This window comes from Panulirus ornatus, chromosome 12 (genome assembly GCF_036320965.1).
Source record: "Panulirus ornatus isolate Po-2019 chromosome 12, ASM3632096v1, whole genome shotgun sequence".
Taxonomy (NCBI): Eukaryota; Metazoa; Arthropoda; class Malacostraca; order Decapoda; family Palinuridae; genus Panulirus; species Panulirus ornatus.
The window spans coordinates 28,373,442-28,399,975 of record NC_092235.1 but is presented as its reverse complement, the minus strand read 5'-3'; the positions used below and the strand labels follow the sequence as shown (position 1 = coordinate 28,399,975).

Sequence of the window (26,534 nt, the reverse complement as noted above, 5' to 3'; positions counted from 1 at the left end):
GCCTCCCCTGGTCGTCCCCTGGGTCACCAGTGTCCTGGTGCCTCCCCTGGTCGTCCCCTGGGACACCAGTGTCCTGGTGCCTCCCCTGGTCGTCCCCTGGGTCACCAGTGTCCTGGTGCCTCCCCTGGTCGTCCCCTGGGTTACCAGTGTCCTGGTGCCTCCCCTGGTCGTCCCCTGGGACACCAGTGTCCTGGTGCCTCCCCTGGTCGTCCCCTGGGTCACCAGTGTCCTGGTGCCTCCCCTGGTCGTCCCCTGGGTTACCAGTGTCCTGGTGCCTCCCCTGGTCGTCCCCTGGGTCACCAGTGTCCTGGTGCCTCCCCTGGTCGTCCCCTGGGACACCAGTGTCCTGGTGCCTCCCCTGGTCGTCCCCTGGGTCACCAGTGTCCTGGTGCCTCCCCTGGTCGTCCCCTGGGTCACCAGTGTCCTGGTGCCTCCCCTGGTCGTCCCCTGGGTCACCAGTGTCCTGGTGCCTTCCCTAGTTTACCAAAGTGTATATGTAGGTAACCTTGAGCATTTCCTTAATATTACGTGTAGTTTACCATGGGTTTCATTATGGCATATTTCATATCTTAACTTTTAGTTTACATGACGTATACATGAACATTTTCCCTGGATAAATGATTGTTTATCTGATGTTTATCATGTATCATAAAATTACTTATCTGGTGTTTATCAAGTATCATGAAATTGATTATCTTATGATTATCAAGTATCATTAAATTGTTTATCTGATGTTTATTAAGTATCATGAAATTGCTTCATTATTGTTTGCTTGCTTTGTTTACATGTGGGCCTAACGTGTAACTTGTTTACCCTAGAATGTATAGAAAAGGATTCAGATTTACTTTCGTATTCGTTATTATTATTATTATTATTATTATTATTATTATTATTATTATTATTATTTTCAAAGGAATGATATAATGGCCATTGTTATATACATTTCCTCTGCCTCTTTATACGTAGAAATGTTAAGTAATGTACAAGTTTGTCTAGTAAAGCTGTAGTGAACCATGTGAGCCAGATGGGTCCCTAAGTTAACCTGTGTATGTTAATATTAGGAAGGTGTTGGGTGGAAAGGAGGTGGTATGGTATGGTTTTGTGTAACCTGCAGTAGCAGCGGGGCGGGGTGGATGACTGTGTAGGGGTGAGTGTGTGTCGTGGGAGGGAGGGGTAGGAGAGCTGAAATTTAAGGACATAGGCCCCCATCATAGCACATATCTGGCCTGTTTGTTCCACACCTTCGTACGTCCACCAAACCCCACACGTCATCACGAGCGGTGTGTGTTGTATGTAAGAGTGTGGGAAATGTGTGTTGAGGGACGCATTATGTGGATACTGTGATTATGTTTGGACGATGAGTATGACGAATATGTTAAGAGAGTGTGTGTATGGTGAATCATATTACCGGTGACAGTGGTAACGCTTGTGTTGTGAGTGAGACACCAACTTGTAACGTCGGGTTGATCAAGTGAGGACGCCAGGAACCACCATGATGGCAACACTGCTCGCCTTCGGACGTTTATGGCTGTATATGTATTTATTTACATTGCCCACAGGAACGTATGTTGCTAGATCTATGTTTTCTTTACATGTGTATGTGTAAATATGTGTAGTAGTTGTGTTTACGGATGTTTGTGTATGCTATCCCATCAGTAACTTGCCATACTTATATTTCCCGCGTCTCTATACCGTGCATGCGAACTGCTGCTGCTGACTGGCTCGCTCACTCTACCGCCCGCTTAAAGGCGTCAGTTCAGCAGCGTTAAATCTTTCTATCTTTAACGCCTAGATTCATTTCTTCTCTTTGTTTTGTAAGTTAAGATCAGCAAGTGTGTGTGCGTTTGTTAAGGTAGGTTGGATGTATGATCCGTGGGTCACGGTGTGGTGTGGGTGGGAGTCTCCGCTAACCATGAGTGGCAGGCGACACAACACAAAATGCGGAGACCACCATTTGTGCCGCGGTGTTGGGTGTGTTCCAAGCCTCCTTCTGTCGTGCGGGAAATTAGCAGCGTTTCAGGATTATAATACCCCAGCCCAGCTGACGTTCTGGGGTATTATAGCCTAGCATATTATCTGCAGTAGTGGTGGCGACTCGGTTGGAGATGATGAGGATAACATAGCCTAATGCGTTTGAGGGAAGGATATCATACCTCAGTACAGGAGTCGCTCAAAGATGGTGGAGGGTATCACGGTCACAGGACCTTGTAGGATGCGAGTACGGGAGATGTAGGATTGCTGAGGGCGGGAGTAAGATAACCCTCGCCTGCTGTAACATCACAAGTTCATTTAGATAAGATAGCTGGGCATAGCAAGCAGCGGTTAAAGCAATCAGCTCTTGGTCACGATAGCATAACAAGCTATTGGTACGTATGATAGAGGAAGCAGTTACTGCATACGGTATCGGACACGGCTGTGCAGCCGGTATAAAGAACTATCGAACAGACAGTTGCCCGTTCCAGGTGGAATATCTTACGTTGCAGTTACTTAAGGGTTATGACACCCTACTTGCCCACTGTTTAGAATACAATAACCAAGGTATGATTGGTTGATGATATTATAACAGTATACTGCATTAAAGTGGTGGTATGAGAGCCAGGCGAGAACTTGTTAAGATTCACATCTGTTTACAATGAAGGCTTCTCTATTGACACAAGTCCTCGACACACGTAGTAGTAGAAAAATCTATGATTCATTCTTTGACAAATGAATTTCCTATTAGTGTTAATGAAAGTTTATAAACACGTATTATTTCCAAATTAAAAAGCAGCGGCACTGTGCATATTGGGATGAATTCCCTGGAAAAGGACATTGCAGTTGGTGGCGCCTTTCAAAGGAGGGAAATGAACATTGATAAGATATTGATGGGAGACTGGTTGGAGGTTGACGTGGTCTGAGGTTGACGTCTGGTCGGAGGTTGACGTCTGGTCGGAGGTTGACGTCTGGTCGGAGGTTGACATCTGGTTAGAGGTTGACGTGGTCGGAGGTTGACGTCTTAGCTAATGAGAGAAGAGAACGCGTTCCACAGACGGTACACATCCTCGGGGACGACCCGTTCATTGTTTACTAGACAGAAAGCAGTGCGCCATCTTTGGTCATGGTACGTACGTACGTAGCTACCACAAGAGACGGATGTAACATCAGTCCTTTTTATTAGCATGTTGTAAACCTTGGCCAGAGGAACGTACAGCACACTGGGTGTTGAGAACTGCCTCTCTGACTGTTAAGTGGAGTTCAGTTCTCATGTACACAGGTTGGCTCCAGTGCGCTCACCCTTGAACTTATCTTCCCTGTTACGTGTACTGGGAAAAAATACGTTCTTGTAGTTATATTGTTTTGTTTTCCGGTTGACGTATTCTACAAATGGCAGGAATGCAAAGAGCAACAGGCCATTCAGTAGTATAAATAACTCACGGACCTTAAATATATTAAAATGAATTTAAAAGCTACGAATTTTGAGTGTCACCATTACTCTGAAATCACAGCAGCGTTAAAGTATCGAGACGATGATATTCAATATTCCCTGTGTGGCCTTGGTATTCAAGGAAGGCCTCCTCCAATATCGTGAAAGGTTAGATACGTGGTTAAATTTAGGTCGCATTACGTTAGGTGTAACAATGTAAAATTGATATCCAAAAATTGTACAAAATAGGCCTTATTCTCTCTCGCTATTGCGAGGAAAAACAATTCTGGGTGGTGCAGATGTGAACGTGTGCCGGAGGGAGGGCCCGGCACGCGTAGCTTCGGGAAGCTTCCAGAACCAGCCTTCCATAGGCTAAAGCTGCCACCAATCACAAAGACTGAGGGAGATGACGTCAAGGATGGACCAGTCAGGAAGATTTCGGATGACGTCACATTGGACCCTATGTAACAACCCTATGCTGCTCCTCCCTCCTGCTGCAGGTCAAGCTTTAAACGTGCAACAGACATACCGGTAGCCCCTCGTACCCACCACTCCCGCCGTACACCCGTAGGGGGAGACATGCAAGAATGATTCACTGAAGACAGGTCACACTGTTCTAATGGTTCTCTGTATTAAATACGTTTATATATATATATATATATATATATATATATATATATATATATATATATATATATATAGCCGAGAGAGCTGAAGAGAGAGAGCTGCAATGTCTTGGACATATGTAGTACAAGATCAGTGAGGATACAACGTATTTGAGCAAGAGCCCTGGGTGTGGTAGACGACCCCCGAAGACCACATGGGGTCAGAGGTGGAGGAGACAATACTGGGGAGGCCGAGTGGGGGATGGAAGAATAGAGTGAAAAGGATTTTGATTACTTTGGGCCTGAACACGCAGGACGGTGCAAGGCGTGCACGGGATAGTGTGAATTGGTGCAGTGTCTATAGGGGGCGACGTATTGGCGTCAGTGGAGTGGACATAAGCTTATGATTATACACTGGTCTGAGGGATCTGGTTGTGACGTATTTTAGTGAAATTTGATAGGACGGCGCCGTCTTTTTTATGCGCATACCAGAGGTTGCCTGCAGCTCACGAGAACAATACATGGTGGAGACCATTAAGTATGCAGCATTGGCACTAGTCAGGGTGTAGGGATTAGTAACATTGTGAAACTTAGCTGAGGGAAGGGTTTGGTTTTCGTTGTGTACCATGTTGTACTCCCAGACACTTGGAACTGCGTATGTTGCAGATAATGGGAATCAATAGATGATAGTCGTGAGGCCAGAATTCGTTCCATGTGAACAAAGGACGAAAAGTAGGTTGGTTCCATTTTAAAGTACATAGACCACAGACCAAGGATTATTCTTTACTCTGTTCATTACGGTATTTATTATCATTCATTATTGTGATTATTATCAGAAGGAATTATGTATTGTTTTCATTGATATCATTACTTGCAATTTTTTATACTCTTGTTTGTTTTACTTTCCAGTACTGTGAACATCGGCTGTTTCATGTTCTAATAAGTATTAAGTGGAAGGCTTACACACACACAGTCATATTAGTTGGTTATATTTGTGAAAGTATAATTACCTGCGATCTTAAGGTAATCCCAGTGAGGCCCATCGCTGATGTGAGTCTCATGGATTAGGGATAACAATTCTGCAACGAAGGGTCCGGGAGTGGAAAACTGATAATGCTTCCCTCCTGTATTAACTCTACAAAGCAAGGGGGATGAGGGGGAGGTTGACAAAAAGTAGCCAAAGGAGAAATTTTCCTCAAAGGCCCAATGATCATCTGTTCCTGGTGCTCCTCTCAGGCAGGAAATAGCTAGCGTATGTATACGTGTGTATGTCTCTAGTAAAAGAAAAAATAGCCACTTATCCTAACATCTTTCATTAGATTGACCAAAAACCTTCACTCTTTGTGACCGACAATTTCATTTGTTGTGATTTTACTGTATCACGGCAACCGTGTCTTCATTTTACATTTTTGCTTTTAGGAAGCGGTAGTATTATGATTTACCTGACATTGTGTTTATGTGAATGTACGTGGTGTACACATCACCTTGAAGCTGCTGTGAAAAGTGAAGACTTCATTCATTATTAACTACTCGATCACGACGGTACGAAACTTGGGTATGATGGCCTATCTTGATATCTTTACTACCCAAGGGTAATGGCGTCGTGTTTGAAGGGTTAACGTACTTCTCGATATGATGTGCAAATCCAAATGACACCACAGTTAGGTTTATGTTTGGTTATTATACTGTAGGTGCCAACTTGTTATATGAATAACGAAGAGTTGTGGAACGTATGTTATATAAAAAAAAACAACGAATGTCTGTGGAACGTATGTTTTATGAATAACTAGAGGAAACTCTGTGGAACGTATATAAATAACTAGGAATGTTGCTCTGACATATGTTTTTATTGCAGTGTTCATCGACGGGAGAGACGACGACACGGACATCAGGGAGGAGGAAGGCAAGCCCGAGGTCATCAAGGTTATTGAAGAGGTTAGTTGAGGGTCAGCTGGGGTGGTGACTACTGGTACGCATGTTAGTGGCAAGGTTCATGCTGACGGGATGTACAGTATAATGACGCATCATTACTAACACTCTGATGATGACATTGTACAGTAGTCATCTACTGTAACACTTGGTAGTAATATGTAATACCTGTTCATATTCTACCACAATAATTAACTCGAAAATTGGACTGGAATTTAAAGAAAACGGGTAATTTAACGGAAAACCATGACACAATTTTACTGAAAATTAACATCTCAAGAATCCTCTTAGAATTTCCCCTAAAGTACGGAGATTTATCATTTTTCTTTGTGGAATGTTAAAGAAAGTTATATTATCTTTGTTCTTCTAAAAGTGGTCATAAATATATGGGTGTTGGAACGTTCTTTTACTCCAAATTTCGAGAATTCATATGTAGACAGCATAGAGTAATTTCAAAAAGATGTAAATCATGTCTTTCATTTGGCCTCTGAGGGTTTATTTCTGGGTGAAGGTCTTTATGCTTACCTGCTTTCTTATGGAGGATTTAAAGAACTAAACTTTATGAGAACCTTCAAAACAAGAAGGAAAACCTCATCTCACTACTTCAGGGGACTTATGCTGTCTAGATTACACTACTATTGCCTGCAACATATCACTTTCAAAGGGTTAAATTGGTAAATTAGAAAACATTTGAAGATTATTCTCATCCTTCTTAAATTCTTGTCAAAAATCAAAACTAATGGGAGAGACTGAAAGCACCGAGGCTCTACTGTCTGTATAGGTTATATTACTTGTTTGTTGTGTAAACTGAATTTGCTTTGGATGGCATATGAACTAGTTTACCCATTTTGATTAATGTATGACCATTTGAAGATTTCAAGTTAATTTGTGGTTATATATGAGTTTTAACCTACAGCTCTCTCTTAAATATTCTTCCTATTCTATCAGTCCATTATAGGCCATTATTTCTAATTCTTTGTTGTCTATGTGAATTTTTGCATGAATATCCATGAAGGCTTCTTACAGTGAATTTGTCTTGGTCAGCAAGTCACTAATGAAAGTGGCTTAGCTGTGTATGCTTTCAGTCCATTGTATTGGCAGATCCAAAATGAGTAAGATATACATTTCTTGCTGCTGACATGTATTGATTCCAACAGATTATTGTTGAAGAGCAACCTACTTTGGAAGAGCACCCACCTACCACACCACCCCCAACCCACACTGACAGCCGCGACATGGACAGTCCCATTCAGATCCACACTGCTAAGACAGATGACCGCCAGGTTTCCATCTTTGCCCAGCCTGGGATCCTTGCAGGTTGGTTTGAATTCTTTTCTGTCAGAGTCATCACAGTGAGGTGTTGTCCCATTTCCATTCTTTTATTTCTTTTCACTTTTAACAGATAACCCACATCACAGTTGAACGTTTTGTTGTATGTCATTGTACATGGAATTTTTTCAAGGATATGTCAGAACACATCCATTCATTACATTCTACAAGATTATACGAGAACATATCCAATCTCACACTCTAGAAGGCTATATCAGAATATATGCATTCCTTACAATCTACAAGTATATCAGAACATACCCATTCATTACATTCTATTAGGTTTTATCAGAGTATATCCTTTCATCACATTCTGCAAGGTTTCATCAACACATCTATTCTTTATATCAAAATCAAAAAGCAGCGTGTCTTAATATATTTAAGAACAAATATTTTGTCCATTTGGTTACTGTTGCTCCTAACATATTGTACAATGCACTGGAGTGGCAGAATACCTGAACTCGAGCATAGATGCGTTCGAATTATAAGGTCACTCTGGTTAGGTCTACAGTTATAAATAGAAAATACAAATAATCATTTATTGGATTATTATTATCATATAACTTCACGACTACTGTGAATGGAACTCTGATAGCTTAAGCTGCGCTATAACCAGTAGCAGGGATATGATGGACTCCCAACTACAAGTGGGAAAGGTATATGGTCCACATATCATACCTCTTCTTATTCTCAAGGAGTATATTTCTGAACTAGCTCTGTCCCTTGTTTGCCTGTTTCATCTTTATCTCAGAATCCAAATTCTCCCCTCTTAGGAGCTTGCATTGGTGCAGCCCATCCCTAAGAAAGGAGACTGTTCTAATCCATCCCATTGCTCTCACTTCTACTGTCTCTTCAACTCTCACTTACTTAAACACTAAGAATTCCATTCCCTTTTGTGGTGAAATGTATACTATATAACTTGTGTATGTGACATATCTGAGAGACAGACATAACCCAACATTCTTTGTAACTATATTTTCTGGCATGGAACTCTATGCACCAGCCCTACTTTATGGCAGAATGGTATGTGCAATAGATAGATGTAGGGGGTAGGAACATTAGGTAGAAACATTGGATAAAAGTAGCATTAATTAGAAGTATTAAATTGGAAATTTCATAGACACATTAGGTAGTAGTAGTAGTAGTAGTAGTAGTTTGGAACTGCACTAGAGTTGCCCTCTGCCAGTGTCCTGTTAAGCTTATATGAAGCACTAAAGGCTAAGAAGCAGCAATTGGAGTTTACCATTTATGGAGACTCTTTTGCCATGGCCACCCCCTTAAGGGACTTTCGGGAGGGTACACGTGTCAGAGATAGATAGATAGATGGTGACACATCTCACTGTCCTCTTTCTGGGGTTTTCATGAATCATTTGTCTTGGAAAATAACTATTTCACTGTGTGTCTTGTCTGTGCATTCATAGTTTGGTGAGGAACCATTGCTGGAAGGATTCATTAACAGCAAATAGGAGAAAACAAAGTTCACCAACAGAACATCATATTACACTCTTTTGAATCTTTTCAGTCATGTGTCTCAAAGAGCCTTATACTCCTTGAAGAGATAACAGATGCAGCTCACTGGGGAAAGGTGTGAAACAGGGAAAGGATGGGAACTGTTGTATTTTGAGTCCAAACTGTGAGATATTTTTAAGGAAATCAGGAAATTACTAAACTTTTCCATTTTGATTAATGTACATATGAGTATGGAAATAGTTAATGTATGTATAGTACTCAGATTCATTCATCTTATTTTAATTCATTGCAGGGTATCTTAACAGTATTCATGAAAGAATTAACTTTCTATCTCATACTCAGGAAGGTATTTTGTTGTGTATCAAACTTTAAAATATTGCCATGATAACTTTTTTTTTTTACTAATAGCGTATTTTTCACAGCATTCATTGGTGGTGCTGTTGTGGGGCTCCTGTGTGCCATTTTGCTGGTCATGTTCATTGTCTACCGCATGAGGAAGAAGGATGAGGGTTCATATCCCCTGGATGAACCTAAACGCATGCCCCTTACCTCGTCCTACTCTCCCAATGACAAGGAGATATACGCCTAACTCCCAGCACTCCTGGAGCACCAGCTTATGAGTAAGGGGGAAGCTAGGCATCCTTATCCCCAACCCTGATATCCAGTGGAAGATGAGCAAGAAATTGACAGTACTTCTCCCCACCACCATCACCACTACACCCATTGTACCAGAACTGTGTATGACAGGGATGAGGGAAATAACACACCAACCCCTACCATGTAGGGGACAATATTAGGACACAATGAGTTTGTAGAACATCCCAGTTATTCATAGATATCAAAATTTTCTTTCCTCATGTTCCCTCTCTTCTCCATTTCTTATAGGGAGCTGTGTTGGGGATGCATATTCATCCAATTCTTTGAATGTCATGGACCTGGTTATCTAGAATTTTAATAATTCACCAATCATATTTTATTTTTTTATCTATTCACCATTTATACCTAGATGAATCATAAAAATTGGGTTAGTATCAATATTCAATCTGATGGATCATCAACATTTTAGTTAACCAAGGCCTTGAGAGTCAAAGTATTGAACCATTTTGGGACCCAAATTGTGAATATTAACAACTTCATATCAACATAAGCATTTTTATGCTGTTTGTCGTAGCAGATGACCCATAAGATGAAGTTCAGGTATGAATTTCATGTTTGTTTGTGGTTCTAATTTCATTACTTCAATGATCATTCATACTGCCAGTCTCAAACTGGCTCATTGTGAGCTCAAAATAACAGGGTAGGGAAATAAGATTTCATGTCAGTTATTTGCACAAAAAATTTCAGTTAATAAAGAAATTGAATTGTACAGTCCTTCTATAAGTAGAAGGATGTATCATAAATGTTATGTTAGGGAGAGTGCTTTATTAGCTGCTTCCCTATGGGGCTACTTCTTTGTGTTGGAGGCATTTTGTCCTTGTAATTCTTCCATTTAGTGTTTCCATGAAGTTTTTGTGAGACAAACTTCATTGCCAGGATTGAACCAAGGCTATTAAAAACACCATTCTTTAAGAGTTGTCCTTAATCTTTATTTGTACTCTTTCAGTTTAAGTTTTCACATTTTATCACCAATAGGATTGACTAATAACCTATTATGGATATGAGAGCAGCTCCATGATGTTATTCATTCTTTTTTATAACAGTACTTTCTGAACCAGAGTCCAGTACAGGACACTTATGATCTTAGTAGAGTCCATTATATTTGAACAGAATATAAATCTGGCAGTTTTACCAGCCTGGAGGGCTTGGGATCTTTTTTGCATTTTATACCACAATCTGTATAAAACTCTAAATGGATAATTGCATAGGGTTTCCTTTTAATACCCATTATGAAAAAGTGGCCCTATTTCAACTCTTATTTACTTCGTTTATATTTAATATTTCTTATTTCTTTCCTTTCATAGGCATTTGCAGTGTATGATGTTTGAGAAAAATGGGTCTTACTGAGGGAAATTCCTGCCTTATTGTAATAATGTTTTACTCTGTGAATGTGATGCTCTAGACCCAGTCATAGATTTTATGACTTCAAGGTCTAAAACAAAATATTTTGTGAGTGTGAAGTTTTTTTAATATTGGATATTACTTTCTATATTATCTGAATAGACTTCACCTTCCTTCATCATTTGTAATGAGCACAGTAGTTGTTAGGTTGACAGCAGGATTGCTTCTTGTTCTAGGGTTGCCTGGCTTATCTCGGAATTTGGGCCTAGGCCATACTACTGGACTTTGGTGTCGAGTGAGGCTCATCTGGCCAGATAGACCTCATGCTCACTCTGCCTAGATGTTGAATCTGTATCATGCAAGGGTGCCTGGCCTGATCAGTACTACCCAAGAGCTTTTCAGCTCGACTCCCATTGCAGTGGATCAGGCTTGCCTTGCTTGACTATTTTTTGGGGTCTAACTACCTGGCTTGACTAATATGCTCTGACTGCCTGGCTAACCGTGGCAGATTTTTATGGGTTGCGGCTCAACACCTGTACTGAGAAATGCTTTTCAACTATTTTGCTTTCCCAATTTTTGATTGAGTAATTGTGTGCTCAGTTGTACTCAATACTGAAAGGAAGTGTGCAGGTGATAAAAATTTTTTTGAACATATTTATGTGTATGCTACTCTAAAGATTTTTTTTTTTAGTTATAAAACAGTGTAGGTTTACTTATACAATTGGGATGGGAAGGTGACATGACTACACATACAAGCAATAACAAGTAAATAAATGGCAAGAAGCCATGATGTCCCACGATAGTTTGTTGTATTATGCAGAATACCATAATGCTACTATATTGCATGTGTCCTACCTAAGTTAGTGTCGACTATGGCCTACTTAAGAAATGAACATTGATAGAAATTAGAACTGTTGCCTGATCTTAGTGACCAAGAGATCTGCAGCTTGTCTGGAAAATCGTTTTTGAACTAAGCATTCACAAATGGGATCTTAAACTGTCCAGTTGGTCAACCAGTCATTTTACAGACAGGTAAAATGATATTGCATATTTTTATAATGGGATTATCAGTCCATAAATTTATGTAGTTAACATTATGCATTCATCTGGTTAGGTTGTTTTGGCCATTGAATAACAAGAAAACTTCCTCCCATTGTTTTTCCTATGAGACAGTTACCATGTACAGTAGTGTATAAGCTACAGAAAAAAGGCAGTAGAGAAATCACCAACAAAGGAGAGGTCTGCTGACGAGATTGATGCATTTATACCAATGGGAGGAAGTATGGCTGTGCAACTCACACACTGTTCAACTGTATGCTGATAGAACTGAACTTGCAGGTGTCTGTCTCTCCCATTATCCAATCACTTTCAACATACCACCAGATGGAGAACCATGTTAAAAAAACAAAAAGATAAAAAGTTTCAATAAAAACCTGGAAGTGCCAAAACATGAATGATTAGATATAACAAAATAATGTAATGCTCCATCAGAAGCCAGTCATATATATCATATATATAATAATATATATATTGACAATATGGGTTGTATTTCTTAAAGTAATAATTACTAATTACTTAATTCCATGTAGTAAATTTGTGCACAGGCCAAAACAAGGTGAGAGGGAGGCCCTGAGCAAGTTAGTGTAACTGCTCATGCACATACTCAAGCACAAACACTCACACACATAAACATACATGCTCATATTTGTCACTTTTATAACTCAGTTGTTTCCTTTGGGCAATCAGTAAATGCCAACACAGCCCAAGTGTTGACTGGTATGTTCCATGTCTTATGGGAGGTTTGGTAGATACTGTGCTGGCCTGAGGTTCATTGTATGTATAACTCTCCACTAACCAACTAACTAGCAGTCACCTTATTAATGTGTTGTACTGCACAACTGTTTTATAATGTCTATTCCAGTCCAATCCGAACCTTTAGATTTAGCCAGGGCGTCTTGGGGGAGAGTTTTCCATTGATCAAGTGTGCCAAGAGTTTTAATTATATTGTCGTCATTTCATATTATTTAAGACTTTTTAAAGAACAATTCATTTTGGTTATTATATTTTTCTTTTGATTTACAGGCTTCTGGATTCTACATCATGTCCTATAATACTCTTAAATTTTTAGGTAGACACCATTTTTATATTAGAATAATCGTTTGATTCCAAGATGAGATCTATCTGAAAGTGTAGAAACCAGAATCTCTCAAGTAATCAAACATTTATGTTTTCAATCACTGTAATTAGATTTTTTTGTCCATCACTGAAGGTTTTATAATAAGATTACTCACCGGTCCCTTCAGTGTTTCAGCAAGCAGTTTGAAGAATCTGTCACAGTTTTTCACCACAGGAACTTTATAATTAAGAACTTTAAAAACTTGGCAGGATTCTGTTACTTGAACTGTATGTGTACAAATGTGGTGAGATTAACAATCAGGTCATGTAAGTCACCATAAGGCTTTTCTCTTATTTATATCAGCAAGAAAGAGGAAATCCTAGAGTAGACTTGCCATTAACTTGAGTGTTATCCTGTCAGAGATAAGTATCAACTGGGGACTCATTGGTGTCACTCGCTCAGCTTCATAACCACCTACCTGCACTCGCCTTATTGATACCACTTTTTTTCATGGAGAAGCTGAATTTTAGTAGTAGTTCCCAGCACATGTGGATATAGTTTATATTTTTATTACATTGATAGTGGATAAAGATCTTTTATGTTTGTTATTAAAATTTGGTATTAAAAAATTTCAATTAGTTATTCTAATAGTATAAAATATCACTCTTGTATATAGATTCTATGGGTGATATCACAGATTAGAAATTTGTAATGGTGATAGCCAAAGATGCAACTTGATGGAGATATGTGTGTTTGAAGTAGTGGAGTATCACCAAGGTGTTGTCTTGCTGAGGGAGCTGACCAGTGGCTGTGTCAGCTGATTTGAGCCTGCACTAGCATTAGTAGCAGCGGCTGTTTTTTCTGGTTTTACTGTAGGAATTAATGACCACCATATTTTAGACTTATGTCAGCTGACTCTGTCACAAATGTATGTATAGTATTTTGTAAAAGTGAGTTTGGGTCACAAGGATTTAGGTGGTCCCCAGTCTAACTCATTATGGCATGTGATCCTTATGTGCGTTGGGCAGCTTTCACCTGTGGTAACTCTCTACTGCTGTGATAAAAATTTAAAAAGAATTCCTATAAAGCCAGGGTTTATGTAAATGCATATTTTGAGAGTTAAGAAAACAAAATGGCCAACTGGCAGCAGGGAGTTGTCCACCACTTGCTTGTGATTGTATGCCCAACGTCATATTGTAAACTGTATATTAACGTTCATACTGATATCCTTTCCTAGACTATTCATCTATACGGGGTTCTTTTGTACTTGTATGACTGACAACCTTAGAGTAACATGTGTTCAGTAAGTAGTACTTGGAAAATAAATCATTTATGGAATCATATTTTTCATTATCCTAGTTTAGCATTATCAAGGGTTGATGTGCTGTCAGTAGACTGAGGACAAATGAAGCAGCTGGAGGAAACAATGGAAAGCTCTGTGGGGCCTGGTTGTGGGCAGGGAGCTGGGCTTTCCATGCATTATACATGACCGCTGGAGTGGATGTCAGAGAATGTGGCCTTTTTTCTCTGTTCCTGGTGCTTCCTCACTATACGGGAAATGGCAATCAAGTATGAAAAAAAATGTTGACAAAGAAACTAATAAACCGTGGCATGGTAGTAGAGTGACTAGACCACTTACCTATCAAGATCAAGGCTGTAAATGTTTTGCTCACACCACAGGCTCAAACATCAATTGTAAATGGTACTTGGTCCATAAGAGCTGTCTGATATAATGCTAGCCACACTACCTCCTTGTGTACTAATGGCTGCGAAATTCTTGTGCTCTGACCAGGTGAGCACGATACCTAAAAATGCCAATATGGAAACTGAAGGACTATGTCCAAAGGAAGGAAATTAAGTCAAAGACTGAGCTATAAAGTAAAGGACTGTCCCTAAAACCAATTTATGGTAAGATATCCATATACTCTACAAGAAAAACACAAAAAGTCTGGAGACTACAACCCATCTCAAGTGACTATTAGCACAGAATCTAGCTAATGGAAAGTCAGACTTCTTATCAGTTGTCACCACTGGGCACTCGTCATTATCACTATTATCATATTATACAACCCCAGGACCCCTTTTACTGGGCTCGTGCTGCTTTGAGGTGGTAGAGCAGGAAACCATCTTGTTACTTCATATTGTTCATACAGAGAGAAGTCAGTCATACATAAGAACTTAATTTCCACAACTGACAATAAACTAAGTGAATGCTGTACATACTTACAACATTTACAATAAACATGTTTAAATGAAACAGGCAGTCGCCTTCTACGAAAGGCAGGGAGTATGTGGGAAGTATCCTTTCTCCCCTATATATATAAGAGGGGCAAGTATGAAGTCTGTTGGGGATGAGAGAGCTTGGAAAGTGAGTCAGTTGTTGTTCGCTGATGATACAGCGCTGGTGGCTGATTCATGTGAGAAACTGCAGAAGCTGGTGACTGAGTTTGGTAAAGTGTGTGAAAGAAGAAAGTTAAGAGTAAATGTGAATAAGAGCAAGGTAATTAGGTACAGTAGGGTTGAGGGTCAAATCAATTGGGAGGTAAGTTTGAATGGAGAAAAACTGGAGGAAGTAAAGTGTTTTAGATATCTGGGAGTGGATCTGGCAGCGGATGGAACCATGGAAGCGGAAGTGGATCATAGGGTGGGGGAGGGGGCGAAAATCCTGGGAGCCTTGAAGAATGTGTGGAAGTCGAGAACATTATCTCCGAAAGCAAAAATGGGTATGTTTGAAGGAATAGTGGTTCCAACAATGTTGTATGGTTGCAAGGCGTGGGCTATGGATAGAGTTGTGCGCAGGAGGATGGATGTGCTGGAAATGAGATGTTTGAGGACAATGTGTGGGTGGTGTGAGGTGGTTTGATCGAGTAAGTAACGTAAGGGTAAGAGAGATGTGTGGAAATAAAAAGAGCGTGGTTGAGAGAGCAGAAGAGGGTGTTTGAAATGGTTTGGGCACATGGAGAGAATGAGTGAGGAAAGATTGACCAAGAGGATATATGTGTCGGAGGTGGAGGGAACGAGAAGTGGGAGACCAAATTGGAGGTGGAAAGATGGAGTGAAAAAGATTTTGTGTGATCGGGGCCTGAACATGCAGGAGGGTGAAAGGGACAAAGCTAGGACGCCATTTGGTAAACATGTGATTGTCCAAAAAAATGGCATCCTAGCTTCGTCTCTTCGATGTATATCAACTGACTGTTATATTCCTCTCTTGTGTCTCCCCTGATGATGTGATTATTACACGAAAGTGCACTTGGGAACTTTTCGTGTTTCATTTTCCCCGTGGACTCATAGGAATATCTTGATCACGCACAAAATTGTGATCCTTTCCAATATATATATATATATATATATATATATATATATATATATATATATCTACCCTTTCCTAAAACAACCAAACAATCCACCATCAAACTATTAATTACGTGGTACACTTTCAAAACGAATGCAAATATGGAACAAACTTACACAAAGAATTGAAATACACACAAAAAAACAATGTATTTACAAGGTTTATGCATGCAATGTATTTTCTCAGTCCTAAATAATAGATAAGCAGTCACTGTTTTACAAAATAATAAGGTAAAAGATATAGGGATGTAAAAAAAAATAATGAAAAATGGCACTGAATAACAAATTACATAAAAAATTTACATATATTTAAAGGGATGAGGACGTGCTTCTTGAAATGTTGTGGCTCACTTTCAGGTTGGTATCCACTGGGTAAATGGTAACCTTGTATTTTTTTCATGCATTGCCAATCATCACTACTGAAAAATCTTAGATTAGAAAGGTTTTATCTTTGGAAACATATTATCCCTACATTTTTTCCTAAATTCCCAAACATCCAGGCTTTTCATCAGGCTGATTGAAGATTGCAGGATGGAAAAAGCTGAATGTGAAACTGATTCTCTAGAAGCAAGTCTCCTCATCTCTAGCTTAAATTGTCTGTTCCAAAAAAAATGAAAAAAAAAAAAAATTACACCCAAAATTTACTGTCAATGGTTTTGGATATCTTCCATTAATATAGATATTTTTCTAAAATGGAAAAACAGATTGTTAAGAATAGGGAAAAATCAAAATGAAGGATGCCACCAAAAGAATTCTGCAGGAACCTGCATCGAGACCTATAATGTTTGTCTTGCCGAGAAATAATCTGTCCAACACAGTAGACGAAGATATATCAATTCATTTACAAATGATTCCATAGTTTTTGGCACGATTACTAGACACGTACATTGTGAAAATCTAAACTTATCAATGACAACAGGAAAATCCAATATTATTAAAGTTTTGAAAAGAAATCCATATGCTGAGGAAAGTAAGAACAACCCCAACTCAAGAGTGCCTGAGAGTACTAAACATGCCACAATAGTAGGTACTTGTGATTAGCTCCACATTGCTATCAAGTCTGAATATTGACTGACTGAACTGCAATGCAAGTGTAGTGTTTAGAGAATTAAATAAGTGCTGCAAAACTTCACCATGTTGCCAAAATTATATTAATAGTATACCAACAACATATACGTGTCTGCTGCTGGGAGTTGCACGGCTTCTCAGTGCCTTTTGTTTATTGATATCTAGTGCCATGTTGTCAGTGTATGATCATGAATGTAACTATATTACAACTAGACAACTGAAAATTAGGATACATCTTGACTGCCAATTAGGTTGGGTGAGATTTTTCGAAGTTCTCTTGTTTTTTTTTAATGAATTTTTACGACTGTATTACCATATTTTATGTTAACTAACCTCACATCTTCCCAGGAACACTATTGCCTTTATCAGTTCCATTCAGTTGAAAAAAAATCACCCTAAATAATGCCCTGGAACTATTACTATATTCTTTAAATACTGCAGTATCATTGTATAAAATAATTAATCAATATTCAAAGGTAACGAAGGTGCAAAGCCAATCTAGACAATTACCTGTTTGGTTAACATTTAAGAGGGAGTGTGGCTACCGTGTGCAAAAACCTGAAAAAGTTGTATGATTGATTTATCAGATTCCACACAACTCAGACTGAATACACTTACAAGCAGATAGCATCTACATATGGCAGCCAACGATCTTAAATTATCATTATCATTCTATACCAAATTCTTTATGAATAGTAAATCTAAATAATGTGCAGGAATCAAAGAACACTAGGTAATAGCTTATGGCATTTCCTTCCGTACATCTCTAAGCAAATGTGAAACAATAGCAATTCTTACCCCAAACACCTTCAGTAACATGACCTAACATTATTGAGTGATGGTTGACTGTAACCATCTTTCATTATATTGTAATGGACAATAACGATAATCCTTCTCTGTCCTGGGTTATATAATGACTACCTTACGAATCTACTGATACAAGAGATGGTCTGAACATGAAACAATTCGTTTCATGATCATTCAGTCAACACATGAGACACACTACACAATGAAGGAGGAACAACAATGCTACACAAGTCTAGAAGGTTAGGCTAAAATCATCGTAGGATTATAACCCTGACTACACATAGCCAAAATACTTCGGACATGGAGTACTCACAGTGACATACGAGAATGATGGGATGACTTAGCTTTAGTACAGGAAATGTTACCATACACAAGACACGTGTTGTACTACCTACCTACCAAGCCTGCAACATCAGCTGCTCACAATATCACGGGACATTACAGAACTATCTTCTTCAAGAGGGATACGGAATTATGGATGCTAAGTTACCTAAAAACATTGATAATAACTATACCTAAAATAAGAATAACTTTCAAGAGACGTATGAGAAACATGAACAATAGGACTCGTACGTGAAGCAGTGTGTCAGCAGCAACACACAAGACAACATCATGTAACTCAAACCACCAGTATGGTAGTTTACACACCACCAGTATGGTAGTTTAGACCAGACACAAAACGCAGAAATGGATCATTACATTACTGAGCCTACAAGCAACATGATGCACAGCAAAACAAGAGATTGAAAAACAATTCAAATATGCATTAATCACAGCTTTGCGGTAATCACGCTATTCATAAATTGTCCATGAATACATGAATGTGATGAAACCATGTAACTAACCTTTATGTTCAGGAAAAAGATTTTGTGATTTTAAATAAGTATGTGATGGCTAATATGCGCAATTACGTCTGAATCCATTTTCTTTGTTCATATAATCCTATAGTTGTTTCTCTGGGCTTCTATAAACTTTATGGAATACTTTACTTTGTCTCCTTATCCTATTTGTCGACGTTTAAGTCATTAAAGATAACACGAGACTCCACTACCACGAAAAATGTAACGAAATTCTTGGTTTAAAAGGCACCACTTGTTTTGTTTACCACAATAACGTTTGGAACAGTTGTCTCAATAAAGAATTGAATACTATATAATAAATCATAAGATCTTAGATAAAATGTAAACCAAATAATGTAAACTGCAATAGAGTATCTATAGTGTGATGCTCTTTTCTTTTACAGAAGACTTTTCATCTATAGCTATCCATAAATATTATGACACTATAGCCAGTCTGAAAATATGTCTTTTGCCGTTTTACAAGTATCCTTCATCGTGATTAATGAAATGTGCAATCTACACTTTCTTATGAAAAATAGCAGCAAATATTTACACGTTTTGAATTCAAATTGTTTTATTAGTATCCGTATTGCATATGTTTAATGGAAGTAGTTTTGGTCGTGTGAGGTGTGACGAGCAAGGGTGTGTGGCAACAGTGTCATTGAGACAACAGACGGGGGGTCAAAATGGAAGTTGGTCAGTGTTGTGGTGGTATTGTTACTGTGAGTGACACGCGACTCTGAACTCGGCCGAAAAAATCATGTGTGGTGACTTTGTGGGTGACATGTTGACGAGAGGAAGATGGGCCACATAAAGAATATCAGTGAACTGCTTCCCGACGAGCCGATAAAAGGCCCGTTCGAAGATGAGATCCACTTCAACAACACAGTCAGGGAATATATTGTAAGGAATTTTCCAGCTCCTGTTTGTGCCAATATTCTGAAATATTTTGATTTTTTCTTTTAACATCCCATACAGTTTAGATGGCGTCCACTAGAATATTAGGATTTTGACATTCGAACTTTATTACCTTGCTTTCATCTCTGATATTGTGTGATGGTTGTAAGACCTTATATGTGCGATTACCTTCCTTATTTTATTGATCCGTAAAATCAAGTTATTTAAACTGCCAACATATTACTCTAGCAGGTTTCAGGTGATAACTGTATGACTGAACCTTTGATAATTTTAGGAATTTATGTAAATTTTACATATTGATTTCGTACACTGGAAGTATTTTTTGTTTGAAAGATAAATGAGCTGATGACTTGCTTTATATCCGTAGAATTGGTCTGAGATTTCTTATATTTGAAGATTTATGGACGTTGGATTATAATGTATTAAATAAGATAGCAATATAGAAGGGCTCAGCTTTCAAGGTGAGAGAACATTAGGGCAAAAGGTATCCATATTTGAATATGGCATAGAATAACACTGAGGTCAGGGTAGAATCAGAATCCTTTACTCTGGTCTATGATCGTTGGCTTGACAGTGATCTAACCCTTAGAAGTCAGGTCACATGTTACTGCATCATACCCAAGGGTCATGTTTTGTCGCTGTTAAGACTTTCATAGAATATGCAATGAACCTTCATGACTAATGTTTAAAATCAAAGGGTAGAAGTGCTTGAACATTTCTTTCCCAGCCTCTAAAGAAATGATTGCCGTAGAACCCATAACTCTTAGAGTTTTGCTATTAACACAATGATTTAATTTTCAATTATCTCTATAGGATTGACATCTTTACATCCCCAGATTCTAAGGAACATATGTAGTGGAGGGTCACCTAGGTCATCTTTTCATTTCGTTAATGTTTTGAGGATTACCATACCTTACTGTACATATACTTTATGCTAGTTTCGTAGGCCTTTCTCCGCCCACAACTAGCTCTCCAACTAAGCTAGCTTCTTATTCCTCTACTCAGACTGTTGACTTGTGTATCAATCATAGCATGACTGTCATTCTTTGTACCATGTATTTTAGGTTTCTCAAAACCTACAGCTCTTTTTACATTTAGCTCAGGATGAGCTTTTATTGTTTTGTCCTCTGTTAACAGTATATTGCACTTTTGATCCTGAATTATTTTGGATGTGTAAAGGCAACAAAATATGCTCCTCTGACCACACCCTTATTCCTTGGCCGATAAATTATACTAATTTTTCTTCATACATAACCCAGTTGCCTTTCCTACTTTAGCAAGGTAGCATCAGGAGCAAGTGAACATTTGCCTCCTTTGTACAAATCCACTGTTTGCTATCATGTGTAATGCACCAATCCAGTCCACCATCCACAGATTAATCCCATAGATCTTTCCATAGTTTACCTCCTCCACTTAATCTTCCCTGGTTCTGGCCATTGACATCATGGTCCTCAATGTTCCAAATTAGACCAGTTCCTTCTGTACACTGCATATCTCATCTTTCTTCATGTTAGGACCCATTGCCCCATTGTCTCCTTCATGTCCTCCCTCCATTTCTTCAGTCACCCCTTCCACTTTTCCCCCTCATTTTGTGACACTTTTTTTTATTCAGTCTCCATCACTCATTTCTTCCATATTCCTGAACCATTTCATCACACCTTGGTTGATATCAGTCAGACTGTGCTTACTACTACACCTCTTACACTCATTCACTACTCGGTAAATCTCACACCCCATATCTTCCTTAGGTACTTGCATCCCACCCTCCTTTCCTGGTATTCAAAGCTCAAAACTCACATCTGTACAGCAATCAGAAGTACTGTACTTTCAAGTAAACCCGTTGTTGCCCTTACAGAAATTCAGCTGTCTTTCCACATGCTCTTCAGTGCACAAAAGACCCTGGCATTTTCCTTTGGCTCACTTTGGCCCCCTTTGTTCCATTTACTGGTGTCTCAAATACTGTATTTCCTCCAGGTTTTCCCAATTCAGATTCACACTAATTTTATCCAGCAGCACTTTATCATCATATATTTGCTGATGTTAACTTTTTGCGCACACTTACAAACTTTGACACCAGCTTCTGGAGTCTGCCACCAAGGTTGTATCATTTACCTACGACAACTGTTTCACCATTTTTTGACTGTAATATAAGTGCATGAAATTGTGAATAGATTAAATCTCATGCCTTAGAGAAAATTAAGATACTGACAGTTTTTCTTTGTTTTACATTATTTAATTTCATCTTTTTCATTGCAACTGCCTCTTGCAGAAAACTTACCATAGAATTTGATTTACTTAGAAGGAAATTCAACATGTGTTACATATTAAATTACATGAAATCTGTTGATTTCAAAAATCTTTGCACCTAAAAAATGCTATTGATAGATGTTTTGAATTCACATATCTTTGCTTCAGTTGTTGATATTCTACGTACTTGCTGCCTCATAATTTATGATTACGGCAGTAGTTTTGTTTGGCTTCAAGGAGCCTGCACTTGCCTTGTTGCCCTCCTAAGCTAGTATGCCGCAGGTGAGGGATCATAACCAGAAACAGTGCCTTTGTTCTCTTGCCAAGGAAGACAGTTGAAACTTCAACTGATGACATGAAAATCACAATGAATTTTGGTTGCTTGTACTTAAGCTCATTGATTATTCATATGGTGAAAATTTAGTGTATTTTTTCCTAGCTACTTTAGTCATCATTCTACTTTTGGCAGTGTTGTGTTGCATCTGTCCAGCACAGCCCAGATAAAAACTTTTTCTTTTAGATGTCTCCTCCAGGCATATATAAACATATTGAATAATTAGTATACTGCCAATTGACCTCCATCTTGTCTGACACTTTCCCTTTTTATAGTCCCATATGTATTGGTGTATGGCTTTTCTCTTGTCTTTTCAGCTATTGGTTACAGTTACTTCAGTAGGCATTAAATTATTTTTTCATTTGTTTGTTTAGTTTTTCATTTGTATCTATAAGATGTGAGGTGTTAGACTTTTTTTTATTTGCAGTTATAAAATTTGCAGCTTTGTAGCCTTGCACCAGTAAGGAATCTCTTTTAACCTGTGTCAAGGGAATATTGCTTACCATTGTTTCTATGGATTCCCGTGATGGTGTAGCTGACATTGACATAGTAACCTATTTTTCATTTTCCATGTGAACAGAAAACTGGTAAAGGGTGGCTAATAAGGGTATGGTTTAATTGTGATGAAAAAATTTCAGTTTATCATTGTGGCATCTAGATATCTATAGAGTGATAGTAAGCTTTGTCAACATAATCTTTTGCTATAGCAAGGTATACTGAGATGTATATACATATACATGTATACTGAGATGTATATACATATACATATATACTGAGATGTATATACGTATATATGCATTAGTTAGGAGAAGTTAACAAAATGCAGATGGGAAAGTGCTCAACTGATGCATGAAACTCTTCGGAGAGAATATATATGATGTTTTTGTATGTTGCAGAAGAATATGCTAATATGCTACATTTTTATGAAATTGTTGGATTTATGGGAATTAGTGAACTAGGAAATGCCAGATTAACTGGAGAGCATAGGATTGATCCTGCTTGTGTTATTTGATGCATATTTAGGTTATATTTTAGAAGTTGACATGGAATAGACAAATCTTTTACGGTTGCTTCTAGAAGCGAGTTATTTACCTTATGCAGCATTAAGAATAAGATTAGATTTAATCCCTTAAACCTACATGATCATAGAAGCCTTTGCTGTTTGGGGTCCGAGTATGAAATCATCATGGAATCCTATATTTTTTGTGGTTGCAATCCGAGATTATCATAGAAACCTTTGCTTTTTAGGCTTCCAGTCTGAACTTTTCATGGAAGCCTTTGCTGTTTGGGCTCTTACCCCAAGATTCTTAACAGAAGCCTTTGCTGTTTCTGCTCATATTCCAAGATTATCTAGGAGGCCTTTCCTCATTAGGCTCCCAGACTTAGACAGGCATGTAGGCTTTTGCTGTATTAGGGTACATTCCAAGAATATCATGAAAGCCTTAACTTTCTGCGCTCCCAATGCGAGATTATCATTAAAGTCTTTCTTAGTAAAACTTGAGTCCCTGACGATCATGGAGGTCTTTGTTAGTTAGGCTCCCAGCCTTCGTTGATTGTGGATGCTTTACGATTTTATGAATCACGTGATTATTGTATGATGAGTTCGTATTTTATCAGATAAGGATGATTTTGCGGTCTGGAAGCAAGTGGACCTGTATCATTTTATAATGTAATCAGACGAGTGAGCGGCGGACCTGCCAGTATAACATTCGATGATTGGCCATATTCAGACCCATAACGTGTTTTTGTTGTGTTATATTACGTTTAGTCTCAGGATGTTGAATTGCCGTAGAACGAAAACAGGATGGAACTTTAATTAGAATACGGCAGTTCGTGGAGTAGAGACATCTCTGCAGTAGAAACAAAACCCAGTTATTCAGTTCAGGTTATCCAACAAAGGTCACTCGTCCATAAATCTTTGCTGAGACACTGTTTAAGCTTTACGTGAACGTAAGAAAAGGTATTCCCTTTTGTAAGTGGGATATACCGGGATGAATTAGATGAGGACTAGAGAGATTCGGCCAGTTTCATAAACTTGCATATGTGACGTTTTAACCTTTTTTTCTTTACACATAAATACGCACTTGCTTGCGCCAGGTGTCCATTCAGCTACAAGACTCATAGAGGAGAAATGGAAGTTAAATAGCTAAGTTGGCTGGTTAGCTGACTTCCCTCTCCAAGATTCGAATCTGGGCCTCTTAGGTAAACGGGTTAGAATGCCAACCATTCTACTCAGGAGGCTTTGTGTATATGTTTATATTTAATTTGTACATTACAGGAATGGGGTTTTACACTCGTGGGGCCCATCGCTTGAAATTTTTTCTTTTATCATACAACTTCAGACAATTACTTATGTATTTAGTTTCTGTCAGCTTATACCGTGTATATATATATATATATATATATATATATATATATATATATATATATATATATATATATATATCCCTGGGGATAGGGGATGAAGAATACTTCCCACGTATTCCCTGCGTGTCGTAGAAGGCGACTAAAAGGGGAGGGAGCGGGAGGCTGGAAATCCTTCCCTCTCATTTTTTTTTTTTTTTTTAATTTTCCAAAAGAAGGAACAGAGGGGGGGGGGGGGCAGGTGAGGATATTCCACAAAGGCCCAGTCCTCTGTTCTTAACGCTACCTCGCTAATGCGGGAAATGGCGGATAGTTAAAAAAAAAAAATATATATATATATATATATATATATATATATATATATATATATACATATATATACATATATATATATATATATATATATATATATATATATATATATATATATATATATATATTAGTAAGTTGGATAAGTACTTTACATGAAACATGAAATACATGATATAATGTGGGTCTGAGTTGAAAATGTTTTAATAATTTTTCCCGTCTTGAATTTAACTATAATATTATTCAGAAGATTGCTTGCTTAATCCTCTGGCGATAGGTTAGGTATTATGTTGACCTCCAGATCCCGTACAATCATACATCCGTGTTGTTTGTTTCATGTTAGTCTTATCAAGGCCGTCTTCCAATGTCATATCTTTAGTCTTTTGAATTTGCTTAGGTTGAACTTCGTCAATCTTTTATCTGACCAGCGATGGAGCTTGTTCATGTCTCATTGTAATCGATACATTACTAGTTATTCTGTAGTTCCCTAATGGCAATGGCATCATCTGCAAACATGTTGAAGTACGACGCAGCCGTGTGCAATGTGTGTGCGCCCGTGCCATGGATAGGTCATGAAATGATCGGTAGCGTCAGAACAACATTAAAACCAGCATCTGGGAGACAGGTCCAGAATATGGCACCATGTTGGTACCGACGTAGCAGTTGCATCGTGGCAACAGTGTATAGCGAAGTTTTTGTTCCTGGCGGTGTGTGTCAGTGTCAGTGAAGGGCTATGATTCTCACCCCCCCCCCCTCCCCTCCTTCCTTGCCACCCCTCCCCGGTAGTGCAGGCTGAGGCGGTACAAGGTCATCAGACATGTTTGGCCGGGCCTGCTGGGTCCGTCGTCCTGGCTGGCTGGCTGGCCTGGCCCACACTACACTACACTGACTGGCCTTAACCTATAACGCTCCCAACCCATTAGTTGTATAACGCCTCGCACGTCATAAACCTCAGCACTCAGGACACATAGTGATTACCATTACTCACACCTTCATGCTGCGCATTACAGCCATATAAGCATCAGACCACTTAAATATTCATAGCCACTTGAGGATCAGACCACAACGATCTAAGTATCAGACCATCACACTTTTAAGATTTATAGCCACTTGAGGATCAGACCACAATGATCTAAGTATCAGACTAACCCACTTAAAATTATACAACCATCTGAGGATCACACGCAAGTAAGAGTGTCCATCAGAATACCACACTTAAGTACACCTGTTTATCAACCCACCACACTTGCAAGTACAACCATACAAGTATCAGACATGACACTTAACGCAAGTACATCCACTTAATCCTAATCATCAGACCAGCGCACATTTTGACCTGTTATTTATAATGAGTGAGATGTGTTGATCAGAGATTATTTATGGTGTTGAAACGTTAGGCCGTGATTCAAGAGTCTGTTGGTGGTGTAGCCAGTATGTTGTGTTGAGG

At 38.7% G+C, this 26,534-nt stretch overlaps 2 protein-coding genes across 4 annotated transcripts in view; both read left to right on the top strand.

Annotated features, from left to right (window-relative positions):
• The window catches only part of LOC139751976 (uncharacterized), a 196,863-nt gene extending 182,675 nt beyond the window's left edge, over window positions 1–14,188 (top strand). For both annotated transcript variants that reach the window (XM_071667720.1, XM_071667719.1), the window contains exons 3-5: window positions 5,864–5,943; window positions 7,095–7,254; window positions 9,159–14,188. In XM_071667720.1, coding sequence (XP_071523821.1) covers window positions 5,864–5,943; window positions 7,095–7,254; window positions 9,159–9,325 — 407 coding nt within the window. In that variant the 3' untranslated portion in view covers window positions 9,326–14,188. The remainder of the gene's footprint in view (window positions 1–5,863; window positions 5,944–7,094; window positions 7,255–9,158) is intronic.
• Window positions 14,189–19,572: 5,384 nt separating this feature from the next.
• Window positions 19,573–26,534, top strand: part of lili (LMBR1-like protein) — a 67,853-nt gene continuing 60,891 nt past the window's right edge. Inside the window, exon 1 of one of the 2 annotated variants that reach the window (XM_071667715.1) lies at window positions 19,573–19,818. In XM_071667715.1, coding sequence (XP_071523816.1) covers window positions 19,717–19,818 — 102 coding nt within the window. In that variant the 5' untranslated portion in view covers window positions 19,573–19,716. The remainder of the gene's footprint in view (window positions 19,819–26,534) is intronic. The other variant, XM_071667716.1, reaches the window with a different exon arrangement.